This window comes from Dendrobates tinctorius, unplaced genomic scaffold, assembly GCF_039654945.1.
Source record: "Dendrobates tinctorius isolate UK_male_01 unplaced genomic scaffold, ASM3965494v1 ptg000151l, whole genome shotgun sequence".
NCBI lineage: Eukaryota > Metazoa > Chordata > Amphibia > Anura > Dendrobatidae > Dendrobates > Dendrobates tinctorius.
Genome location: NW_027361818.1, coordinates 8,135,876 through 8,149,763, shown reverse-complemented (window position 1 = coordinate 8,149,763; position 13,888 = coordinate 8,135,876). Strand labels below are relative to the sequence as shown.

At 41.2% G+C, this 13,888-nt stretch overlaps 1 protein-coding gene across 1 annotated transcript in view; it reads left to right on the top strand.

The window, feature by feature from the left end:
* Nucleotides 1–13,888, top strand: part of LOC141049907 (uncharacterized) — a 63,964-nt gene that overhangs the window by 37,947 nt on the left and 12,129 nt on the right. Inside the window, exons 10-12 of the mRNA XM_073546746.1 lie at nucleotides 1,869–2,080; nucleotides 11,034–11,112; nucleotides 13,357–13,392. Coding sequence (XP_073402847.1) covers nucleotides 1,869–2,080; nucleotides 11,034–11,112; nucleotides 13,357–13,392 — 327 coding nt within the window. The remainder of the gene's footprint in view (nucleotides 1–1,868; nucleotides 2,081–11,033; nucleotides 11,113–13,356; nucleotides 13,393–13,888) is intronic.

Genomic DNA, 13,888 nt, shown 5'->3' with positions numbered 1-13,888 from the left:
ATCGAATGTGGGGGGCAAAGGAAAGCTCGGAATCAAGTATGACCCCAAGACAGCGGGCATGTTGCTGGGGAGTAATAGTGGAACCACACACAGAAATAGCAATGTCGGGTATAGGTACATTAGTAGCGGGAGGAAACACCAGGAGTTCAGTCTTTGACAGGTTCAGTTTCAGATATAGTGAGGATATAGTGAGGTACTCCAGAGATCCAATCGTTATCCTCCTCATCAGGTGGCAGGTCACTACCAATTAAAACAACCTCACTACCTCCTGTCACCACCAGAGGGAGAACGGAAGGAGGAGCAGAAAATGAGTTCACAACAGATCAGTAATGTAATATATGTACACAGTGACTGTACCAGCAGAATATTGAGTGCAGCTCTGGAGTATAATACAGGATGTCACTCAGGATCAGTAAGGGATCAGTAATGTAATTTAGGTAGTTGGAGTAGATGGTTATTACACTATAATTACATGCTCCATACAACGTACCTTACAAAGTGACTGATAATGAATACCGCAGTTTTCTCCAGGTGCATTGTCCAACACAACCTTACATTTATTACTATTGATTATTTAAAGGTACAGAGTGCAATATTAAACCAGCCATCAAAGTCCACTACAATTTTGCGTTACCTTGTAGGATAACCAACCTTCTTAACCTGCAAGAAAGATCCTGCTGGGCCGGGAAGTCACATTTATAATTTGCCAACAATTTCCAAACTTGGCAAACATTGGAGAACGCAGCGACAGTCACCCTGTGCCTTTCGGACGTCATATCGGGGTGCGCGCTGCCGGGAACCCTCATGTAGAACTCACAGCAGAAAGAGACACATTTTCCAAGGCTTTGGTCGGGAGTTAGAGAAGCCGGACCCACAGAAAACTGGTAGCAATAATAAATCTCATCTAATAAAGGATTGTCCCTCACCGAAATCTAACCTGAATCCTGGTAAATTGTTTACACTGATTGATACAAATCAATAAAAAAAAGACAAAAACGGAATTAAAAAATTCAGGAAAAACAATGTATAAAATACGTAAGTAATAAAATATATATAAAAAAGTAATACAGTAAATAAAAATATAAAATCTATAAAATACGATAAATGAAAATATAAAATCCATAAAATATCTACATAATACAGTAAATAAAAATATAAAACCTATAAAATGCCTCCGAGCTGGCACTTGCCTGAATGGACGTCACACCTTGCGTCCACAACAATTAATCCTTGTATTTCCCAAATCTTGTGACCATTTTTTTTTGGCAGGCGCGATCGTCTTTGGCAGAACTTGGCCTCTCTCGGGAAAATTTTTTTTTTTTTTTATCTGCTTTGCATATTAGGATTTTCCTGGTGTGTCATTTAACTCCTCGCGCTCCTCAGATATAGTGGATTGATGGAGGTGAAAGGACGAGTAACTCGACCGTATCACTTTAATGGGAGACAATTGGAAACTCCCCGTGGGGAGGCGATTGGGAAAGGTCTTCTGTCCATCCCCGGAGCCTGGCGTTGGGCTGCTCAGGTCTCCTCAGCATCTTGAGTCTGTAGCATTGGACCATGCATCGCTCTTCCTCGTTCTCGGGCTGACTCTTTCGAGAACATTTCACTTTCTCCCCTCTCTACATTTTAGCATTTCGGGTAATCCCTTTTTTTTTTGTGCCAGACACTTTCAGTTTCATTGCTCGATAACTGACTTTCGGCTCAGTTTTGTTTCCCTTCTCTCATGGTTTCCGGCACAAATCTTGGGGTGTCTCTCATTCCTACTCGTCTTCGGAAAAAGTTCTACACCACCAATTTTACCGGGATTTTTTTTCCAATAATTTCAAGATCACGCGCTAACTCTGCCTTCTTAATACCGAACCATTGAGAATTCGGCCAGTCGATTGCCAAGAACGTCATGACTCACACGGTGATGGTCAACGTAGTTCCAAGCTTGGCGCGGGGATTGTGGGGTGGGACAGGGTCTTGGTTGGGGGTCCTCCTTTGCCTAATTGCTTTGGTCTACCAATCCATTCATCTCGGGAGCCTGCAGAGAGAGCTCTCTATATTTCAGAAGAGTAAGGAGCAGTCCAGGCTGGAGGTAAGTGTCTTCTTCAGGATAACTTGCTAAGAAGGGTAGTCATTCTCCAGATTTGTTTTCGCCAATTTTATTAATAATAATATTAATAATAATCTTTATTTCTAAATAGCGCCATTAATTCCACAGCGCTTTACACACATTACCATCGCTGTCCCCGATGGGGCTCACAATCTAAATTCCCTATCAGTATATCTTTGGAATGTGGGAGGAAACCGGAGTACCCGGAGGAAACCCACGCAAACACGGGGAGAACATACAAACTCCTTGCAGATGTTGTCCTTGGTGGGATTTGAACCCAGGACTCCAGCGCTGCAATGCTAACCACTGAGCCACCCTGCAAAACGATCCAGGCATTTAACGAACATTGCCAGGTGAAAATGCTTCGCTTGCACAAGCAGCTATGTACGGAGCATAATGACTCCATTATCTAATATTACACAAGACTTGGCTGTAATGCAATCTGCTTGTATTTGATAGGTCATCTCCAACAAATATTAACATTCGAGAGCACAGGAAATGGGGAAATTTGCTCCGACGGTTCTTTAATAAAATACAACGGCGACAGCTGGTAATTGTAATAATGATACACGACTCATATAGCGAAGAAAAAAAAGAAGCACAACTATAATAATAGCAATAACGGCAGCAAAAACCAAGAATAAGCATAAAAAAAACACAAAAATAATAATGCACTAAAAATACAAAATCATTACTAGGAACAAACACAAACAAAAATGGTGAAAAAGAGGATTTTAAAAAATATGATATATATGGCATATAAAAATGGTGAAAAAAAATATTACCGGCTAATATATAATATGAATATTAAATTTTATAAAAACAACAGCAATAAATTTAATGAAGAAAAGAAAAACGTTTATTAAAAAAAGTATCTAAACAGTTTACACTGTAGTCCCATAATAAAAAAAGAAAATACAAAAATAAAGCAAAAAAAACATATTAATAATGTTTATAAAATATTATAGCAAATGAATCCTATATGTTCTATTCTAATAATAATACAATAATTATAAAATAATACTTTACATTTCAGTAAAAAAAAATATATTATTTACAAAGTTAAATATGTGGTTGTAGGAAATAATATACATACTAATACTCAGATGAATTAAAATAATCATGCAAAACAGTAAAAAAAACAAACAATAAAATATATAAAAAGATAAATCATACAAAATTAGATACTCATTGTACTCACATCACCACTAATATTTGTTTGAGTATATATATATATATATATATATATATATATATATATATAGATAGATATAAATTTATTTTATTTTTCTTTGACCAATAAACCACATTTGATATTTTCTACTGGAGTGCTGCCTTCAATTTTTTGGATTTTATATATATATATATATATATATATATATATATATACACACACAGTACATACAGTATATAGATATAGACATATATCTATTTCCATTTTTCTATAATTATTACTTAATAAGGCTCCCTTGACAATGGTATGATCACAAGTATTGTGTAGGTTGTTGGGACCCTGTAAGATCATTTGTGTTGCGTTTTCCTGCAGCGCCTCCGCAGGACAAATGAAGCATCACTCAGTGGTCTCTGTGTAATGCAGGATAGGACGGGTCCTCCAAAGCGACTTGCAGGGGATTAGTGGAGGTCTGATCACTGGAACCTGCACCGATCGGCAGAGGGGAGATTTTTAGCTCCAATGTGGCACAAGTATCCCCGTTTTAAGCAATCACCCGCTATCCTGTAGACGTTGCTGAATTTAATAATATCAGTGCTGGGACTGTAACAACCTCCCGTTCCAGCACCTTAACCCCCTGCAAGCCTCAGTCAAAAGTGATAGCGGCATGTGAGGCATTTAACAGGACATCCCTCCTCCGTCAGCCCACCAGGACCCGCCCGACGTCATCACCTAACAAAGCATTTCTGCCATACACCCCGACCGATCAGATCTCGCTGGGGGGGCTACATAATGTCCTACATAATTAGCGCTGTGTATTATTAATGTGGTCAAAGGATCACTTGTTCCTACTAAGTTTTGTTAAAAAAAAAGTTTTTCAGTGAAAAAATTAGTAAAAAAAAATCCCATACTACATAACTATATTATAATAATAAATAAAAGCAAAAACTATGCCATAATTAATGTTTTTGTTCATCTTGCCTAAAAAGAGGGATTTAAAAAATTAAAAATTAAAAAAAATTAATTAAAGATTGAAAACTGGGCATCACCACAATTATATTGCCCTGGAGAATAATGTTCATATGTCAATAATACTGCACAGTGAACGGTCTAAAAATGAAAATCAGAAAAACTATTCTAGATTAATGTTTTATTTAACAAAAAAATAAATAAATAAATCCAAAAATGTATTCATTGTAGAAAGGATCCACAAAATAAAAAAAAACATAGACTTTTCCTATGGCCGTATTAGCGCTGACCGCGAGGATACAGTGAACACTTGATTAGTGCAGCACGGCGAATAGTGTCACACGTAAAATGCAAAAAAAAAAAAAGCAATGGTAGAGTTGCTGTTAATCTTTTATTAACTCTTTATGGGGAGGAATATAAGTGTTTTAATACGTCATACCATGGCTTGCGAAAATATTCACCCCCTTGGCATTTTACCTGTTTTATTTCTTTACAACCTGCCTATAAATATTTTTGGAATCCGATTTGCGTGTGATGCACCAGCACTAAGTAGTGTAAGTGAAGTGAGAAAAATATAGGCATAAATTACATTTATGGGATCAAATAACTAAAAATTGGCATGTGCATATGTATTCACCCCTTTTTCTATGAAGACCCTAAAAATTTCTGGTGCAAGCAATTCCCTTCGTAAGTCCCATGCTCAGTGAAAGGATGTCCACCTGTGTGCAATTTAAGGGTCAGATGTCTGTCAGTATATACACTTTATCTTTTCTGAAAGGTTACAGTGGCTGCAACACCATTAACCAAACACCACCAGGAAGTCCAAGGAGATCTCCAAACAACACCATGAAGACCAAGGAGATCTCCAAACAACACCATGAAGACCAATGAGATGTCCAAACAACACCATGAAAGCCAAGGAGATGTCCAAACAACACCATGAAAGCCAAGGAGATCTCCAAAAACCACCATGAAGACAAAGGAGATCTCCAAACAACACCATGAAGACCAAGGAGATCTCCAAACACCACCATGAAGACCAAGGAGATCTCCAAACAACACCATGAAGACCAAGGAGATCTCCAAACAACACCATGAAGACCAAGGAGATCTCCAAACACCATGAACGCCAAGGAGATGTCCAAACAACAGCATGAAAGCCAAGGAGATCTCCAAACACCACCATGAAGACCAAGGAGATCTCCAAACAAGTCAGGGACAAAGTTGTAGAGAATTACAAGACAGCGTAGGGTTATAAAAAAAATCCTAATCTTTGATGATCCCCCAGAGCACCATCAAATCTATTATCATCAAATGGAAAGAACATGGTACCCCAACAAACCTGCCAAGAGAGGGCTGACCACCAAAACTCTCAGCCCGGGCAAGGAGGGCATTAATAAGAGCAGGGGCGGACACTAAGAACTTGAGGCCCCTGTGCAAGAAATGTGCCTGGCCCCCCTCCTTTTATGGTGACAAATATATACACACACAGCTCTGTCAAAGATTAAGAAACCACTTTCAAATGTTCAGTTCGTCTGATTTTTCGCTTTATAGCTATATTTTTTGAGTAAAATGTAAATTGCTCTTTTATTCTATAAACTACTGACAGCATGTCTCCGAATTTCCAAGCACTAAATTTTGTATTTTTTTCTGACAAAGAAAAATGGTCAAAATTAAAAAAAAAACACCCAGTGCTTTCAGACCTCAAATAATGCAAAGAAAACAAGTTCATAATCATTTAGAAACAACAATACTAATGTTTTAACTCAGGAAGAGTTCAGAAATCAATATTTTGTGGAATAACCATGATTTTTAATGCCAGCTTTCATGCGTCTTGGCTGCTTGCCACCGGTCTGTCACACTGCTTCTGGCGCAAAAATTTAAAGGGAATCTGTCACCCTATTTTTCGCCTATCAGTTGCCGGCACAGCCATCAGGGGCTTATCTACAGCATTCTGTAATGCTGTAGATAAGCCTAAGATGTAACCTGAAAGATAAGAAAAATGAGTTAGATTATACTCACCGGGGGCGTTCCGGGTCCAGTTTTAGTCTAATGGGTGTTGCGGTCCGGCGCCTCCCATCTTCTAACAATGACGTCTTCTTCTTTGCTGCCTGTCGTGGCTCCTGCGAAGGCGCACTGCTCTGCCCTGTTGAGGGCAGAGCAGAGTCCTGCAGTGCGCAGGCGCCGGCAGAGGTCCTGCGCCTCCGCACTGCAGTATTCTGTTCTGCCATTCAGATTCCCTTCAAGTTCTACTTTGTTTGATGGCTTGTGACTATCCATCTTCCTCTTGATTACATTCCAGAGGTTTCCAATGCGGTTCAGGTTTGGATATTGGGCTGTCCATGACAGGGTTTTGATGTGGTGGTCTCTTAATTTTTTCCAGAGCTGTATGTATATATATATATATATATATATTACACACACACACACACACATATAGCCACACACTATTACATAGTCTCTTATTATGTACTGTATATTGCCGTCCCTTATACAGTGCCCTCTCTTGCTATGTACAGCACCGTCCCTTACGTATTGGATTATATACAGCCCTGTTATTTATTACATACCGTCCTCTCATGTTAGATATATAATGCAATGATGGCTGATGGAGCATGGGAAAGCTTCTTTTCTAATGGAGGAGATAATGGACTGGTAGTCTGGTCACCGGCTCCTCCATCAGCAGTCATTTTATATCTAACAAGAGAGCGGACTATGTAATAAAAAGGGCGCTGTGAATAACAAAAACAACAAGAATACACTATGTAAGAGACAGCACTATACATAACAGCAGAGGAAGCTATATAATAAGGGACGGCATCATATATAACTAGAGAGGATGGTACGTAATAAGGGACGATGTTATACATAAAAAAGAGGAAACTATGTAACTAAAGCCCCGTCACACAAGTTTTGTGACGTAACAGCGATCTCACCAGCGAGATCGCCGTGTGTGACACTGACCAGCGACTAGCCCCCCTGCCGGTTATCGCTGATCGTCCTGGAATAGCCAGGACTTTTTTTGATCGCTGGTCTCCTGCTGGCCAGCACCCATCGCTGCGTATGACAGGCGGGAGATCAGCAATCAGTGCGCTGGTAACCAAGGTAAACGCAGGGTTTCTAAGCACCGCGCGGTGCTTAGAAACCCGATGTGTACCTTTGTTACCAGCGCGCTGATGCAGGCAGCTGGTAACCAAGGTACAAATCAGGTTTCTAAGTGACGCACGCCGCTTAGAAACCCGATGTGTACCTTAGTTACCAGGTCCCTACATCAGCGCGCTGGTAACTAACGTACACAGCGACGCCGCACGCTCGGTGTCGCTGGTGCTGATCGCTGGTGAAACTGCCTGTTTGACAGCTCACCAGCGATCATGTAGCGACTCGCCAGCGATCCTGACACGTTGATATCATTGTCGGGATCGCTGGTGAGTCGCTATGTGTGATGGGACCCTAAGGATGGTGTTAAACATAAGTCTGTACACTATATACTAAAGGACTGTGTTAAACATAATAATTGAGTACACTACATACTAAGGGACTGTGCTATACATAAGCAAGTACACTATATACTAAGGGACTGTGCTATACATAAGTGATAATAACGTCTTCCTCCACTTCCCCCTGTTCCTAACTCCATTATAAATCCTCTTCCTCCCTTCCCAATCCCCCACACCCCTCATTGTCTTCCCCCACCCCCATCATTGCCTTCTCCCCCACCACCCCATCATTGCCCATTCCACCACCTCCATCATTTCCTCCCACTATCACCCCCATCATTGCCTTTTCCACCATCAATGTCCTTTCCACTACCACCATCATTGCCTTTTCCCCCACCATCCCCATCATTGCCCATTCCACCACCTCCATAATTTCCCCCACCACTCCATTATTGCCCTTTCCACCATGACCATCATTGTCCTTTCCACCACCATCCCCATCATTGCCCATTCTACCACCTCCATCATTGCTTTCTCCCCCACCACAACCCATCATTGCCCTTTCCACCACCGCCTTTTCCCCACCACCCCATCATTGCCCATTCTACCACCTCCATCAATTCCTCCTCCCCACCACCCCATTATTGCCCTTTCGATCACCTCCATCTTTGCCTTCTTCCCCACAACCACCATCATTGCCCATTTCACCACCTCCAGCATTTCCTCCTCCCCATCACCCCCATTGTTGCCCTTTCCACCACCCCCTCAATGTCCTTTCCACCACCTCCATCATTGCTTTCTCCCCCACCACCCCCATCATTGCCTTCTCCATCATCATTGCCCTCTCCACCTACACACACAGACACAAACAGCACCATTCACCTCTCTGCACATTCCCCCGTAGAGCTACACATGCACACACACACACCACCACTCATCTCTACACACACACATGTACTCGTGCACACACACAGCACCTCTCACCCCTCCGCACGCTCTCCTGCAGCAGAGTTCCCAAGCAGAGACTGTAGTATTTATCCATACGACCAAACAGGTGGCCTTCATGAAAAAGTGGGCAAAAAAAGCCTTTACTAACACACAAACAATGTAAGGCAGTTTTGAGTCCCCAATTGTATGGAAGAAGGTGCAGTCGTCAGATGAGACCAAAATTGAACTTTTTGGCCACCAAGCTAATCTGTGTCTGGTGCCAAACCAAAACTGCTCATCACCCCAAGAACACCATCCCCACAGTGAAACATGGTGGTGGCAGCATCATACTGTGGGAATGTTTTTAGGCAGCAAGGGCAGGAAGAATGGTCAGATTTGAGGGGAAGATGGGTGGTGTGAAATACAGGGATATTCTTGAGCAAAATATACTTTAGTTTCAGTCATCTGAGACCGGTACGTAGATTCACCTTCCAACAAGACAATTACCGAAAGCATACTGCTAAAGCAACACTTGAGAGGTTTAATGGGAAAGTGTAAATGTTTTGGAGTGGCCTAGTCACAGCCCAGACCTTAATCCAGTGGAGAATCTGTGGTCAGACATTGCTGTTCACTAGAATTTCTTCTGAAGGAGCTGGAGTAGTTTTGCCTTGATGAATGAGCAAAAATCCCAGTGGCAAGATGTGGAAAGCTTATAGAGATTTATCCAAAGTGACCTGCAGCTGTAATTGCCACAAAGGGAGGCTCTACAAAGTACTGACTTTAGGGGGGTGAATAGTTCTGCACACTGAAGTTTTCAGTTATTTTGTCCTATTTGTTGGTTGCTTGCAATAAAAGACACCAAAATGTTCACATATATAGGCATGTTCTGTACATGAACTCATGCAAACCCTCGAAAAACCCCAGAGAAATTCTAGGTTGTGAGGTAGTAAAACACAGAAAATGCCAAAGGTGGGGGGTTGGTGAATACTTTTGCAAGCCACTGTATGTACCCCGAAATTATGCCACTAATACAACTCATCTTGAAAAAAAACAAGTCCTTATGAGACTAATTCACTGTCATAGACGTATCGGTAAAAAGGGATCACTATCTAAACTGTCTCTTGTATGGGGACACGTCACCCTCATATTGAACATTGAAGCATGTCTTAATTATAATTTGTAAAAGGGGAAAAAAAACTCACACTTCATTCCATATCCTTATGCAGCTATGACCTCCTACTGTGAACAGGTAATTAAAGTAGGTTATCTGCTGGAAAACAGACAAAGTCTGGACCAGTGTATATGAGAGGCTGGGGCATGACAAATTTTGTAACTTCTGGGCAAAATTCTTCTGGTCTTCAAAGGAATTCGATCAGACACTATCACTGGATTCCAGTTATGAATACTGTTTTTTTGTGACAAGCATAGTTCCCATAGTTATGGGAGATATATTTTTGGCATTGCTGTGAGGCCTACCGATTAGCCTTGAATTAATATCGCACAGATAGATGATTGTATATATGCCGTGTTTCCTATCTATGGAAAGCTAAAATCATGATATTAAATATGTTATTAATATCTCCCGTCTGGGACCTCCAGGTGGGCAAATATCCTGAAAATCAGGGATCCAATAAGTGTTTTGGCATCTAGCCACATCCTGTTTACCAGCCCCATCAGCACCCTTCAAGGGGTTAAGTAATACAGGAATATGTTTTGGGTTTTTTTTTGAGCCAACCATAATGAGAGCCGAAATTTTTTGTTTCAATGGAACAATTTTGGAGAACTATAGAAAAATTCTGAAAAAAACCCAAGCTATTCCGTAATGGTGATCTATAGGCTCCGTACAATCACATCTTTGACATAGTTGCCAACTGTCTTGAATGTACCAAGACCATACTTATTTTCGAAGGACAACACCACACCCAGTAGTACCAGGTAATATTGCACACTCACTTCTCCTCATTCCCAGCTCCTCCTCTACCGACTAGGCTCCTCTTTGGCTCTTGGATGGGTAAGGACGTTTCTCTCAAGGGTCAGGACATCATGTGCGGTGGTGCTTGGAGCCCAAAAGGCAGTAACTCTCACGGAAGTGAATGGTGAGCGTTACACCCATGCCCTTGTCTCTGGTCTAGAGATAAATGCAATTCTCATGGATGGGATCCACCTCTATCAGATATTGATGGCATATCCAAACATCTAAAAATGGGAATATCATTTGACTAGCACTTACATCTAGCATAGGTTTACAGGATTAGGCATTTTGAAGTCCAACATGCTTAATTCTTCTTTCCGAAGGAGTGGGCCCCATGAAGATTGTCAGTTGAATCTTGCCTAATGTCTATGGGCACAATAATGCCTCGGGGATCTGCTAATGGATTACTTTTGCAAGTTGACCAGTTATCAATGATTTACAGTTCCATTTCCATTACAGGTTCAAAGGCTCTGTGAGGCTCAACTCTGCTCCCGGCAAAAGAGAGACGTCCCGGGGACCAAAAAACGGAGACACGCCGGTGAGACGACAGGCAGGATGTTTTTGCCTTGTGCCTACGCTCTTCTTTATAGTTCACGGCGTAACATTTTCTTTTCACATTTCATTCTTACCCTTGGCACGCAGAAGCGATTATGCAACCATCACATAAAATTAAATTGTCAGCTAAACGCCAGTAAGGAGTATTGTTATAGAGACATCAAATCCCATCAGATGTTTCCGTGAGATGGTGCCAATGAATACAAAGATCTCACGGACTAACAGGATAATGATTCCGAGCACAGGACGACAGCTCCAATGTCCATCTACACATGGAGCAGTGTTTATTGAAGCCTAAAGTGCATGGTGGCACAGAGACAAGCTCACAATTAGCAGTAATTGAGCATCTGACATACTTGAGAGATTATGCACATGAGATAGCAGCCTACAAAATGACTTTTTGCTGCCACTATCTCATCCCAAATTACCCCATAAACATGTAGGGTTGGATTAGAGAATTAGCTCGGTGCATAGGCTTACTTCAATGGGGAGATAAGCCTGATTCCTCTGGTAGAAACTCATCTTCAAGGGAGAAATAATGGGGAGTCATGAAAAGATATAACACATGCGCAATGATTGTTTCTGAAGGATTGTTGGGTTGGGTTTCCACCATTACTGTTCACCAACCCAACCAAAATCAGTCGTTTGAGCACGTTTTTATTCAGTGGTATCAGTGGCATTGCTTGGATTGCCAGCTCCTCAGGCAAGGCTGGGAAAGACAGTTGAACCATTAAACAAAACTTTTAGATCAAATAATACATTGCTATATTTTACTACCTGTCAAAGGCAGGACACCGGAGAGACCATGAAGATTCCACCGCTGCCACCAATTTGTCAAAGATGACATCTGAGGGGGGTTAATCTACCCACCATGAGCATATATTTTTGTCATGAACAGCGCCCTACTGCCCCCTATTATCTGGACAATTGTGCAATTGACCGACGATTAATGGAGGAGTGGCTGTTTCACCAAGGCCAGTTATTGGGAAACTAACAGTGAGCATATGGTATATACACCTTTGATTCCCACGCATGAAATATGTATATATACCCCCAGTACGGTCACTGCTAACTCCATAACATCCCAAAAACTATTCGCTGCCGCCACCGGTCTTTTTTTAAATACAGGTCGATTGGGCGTCTGGTTTCTAGTAGCGTATGGCTTCAGGATGTGGTTTACAGAACAAAAGGAACAGAACTATTAAATTTTATATTTAATCCAGAATAACAGGCAGTGCAAAAACAAAAGATTTTACAAAGGGGACAAAATAATGCAGCATATACAATTACAAAAGATAAACAGGGTTAACAAAGAAACTTACTAAACTGATCATAGAGATGATTCGGCTTAGCAAAGAAGAGCACTTTGAATGAAAAACGTCCAGTGTGCATAGATCTTGCATACAAAGATAAGTATCTCTCTACATGAACACAGATAATAATTCACCTTGACCTTTTATCTTCACCTGAGTTACACCCACACATCCCCTTGATGACTTCACGTGGGCCAGGTTATAGGATGTTCTCAGCCCTTCAGAATTTTATGAAATTCCCAACATTAACAATATGTTCACTGTTGACATAGAGATCGCAGCCATATTTATTGACATGGCTGGTGTCAGCGATCTGGCTGCTATTGATTTGGTGCTTATAGGCAGGTGTCACAGTTATGAAAAAATATGCAAAAATATGCATATTCTTCCCCGATTAGTCCTGAAGTTGAAAATGTATACCCCATCAATATCTGATCTATACAAAAAATCCCAATATTCATAACTTTCTGTTGGAAACACTAAGTCTGGGTGAAGTTCTTTCACCATAGTAGTTTCATCCTGGAGGAACAATAGTTCATCCTGGATGGCACAATAAGTATCCTGTCTTAATTACCTGTCAGCACCAGGGACTTAAGGCTTCAAAAGTAATTTTAATTAGATTTGCCATTTTCCAGCTATACGGAATATCCTACTCCCCTATCGCCATTGTACAATTCTACAAGAAGGCTTAGAATGTAAGCTCTTTTTCCTTAATGGAAATCTGTGTGAGAGAGGTTTCTGACACTACACTAACCCTAAACATAACACTATCCTTAACACCCAACCTTAACCCTAACCCTTGTCTTAAACCTAGCCTTAGTCCTATCTCTGACCCTAGTCTTAAACTAATGTTAGATAAAGTATGTAAAAACTTAACGTTTATTATAACATTAGTGTTTTTTCTTTTTTTTCAGTGGCAACTTTTAATTTTGGGACAGCTCCGACAGCAGGTATCTGTCGCTCCTTTCACAAACGTACAAGTGAGAGAAGTGGGGAGCTGTTGGGAGTACCCTTTGTCATCTCAGTTACTAGCTATGCAGTGCGCAGCAGTCGAGATGAGTTTATCCATCTCTATTGTGCTCTGCATAGGTAGTGGCCAAGATGACAAAGCTCACTCCGCAAAACTGAAAGCTTTGTTATCTTGGTTGGTGCCAATGCTGCAGCAGATGACAAACTTCAACTGTTTCGTTCATTGCCCGTCTCCCCAATCCCAATGAAACTGAATGGGAGGAGACACAGATTAGATATTAGAAAAAACTTTTTGACAGTGAGGGTGATCAATAAGTGGAACAAGCTGCCATGAGAAGTGGTGAGTTCTCCTTCAATGGAAGTCTTCAAACAGAGGCTGGACAGACATCTGACTGGGGTGATTTAGCGAATCCTGCTTTGAGCAGGGGGTTGGACCAGATGGCCCAGGAGGTCCCTTCCAACTCTACGATTCTATGA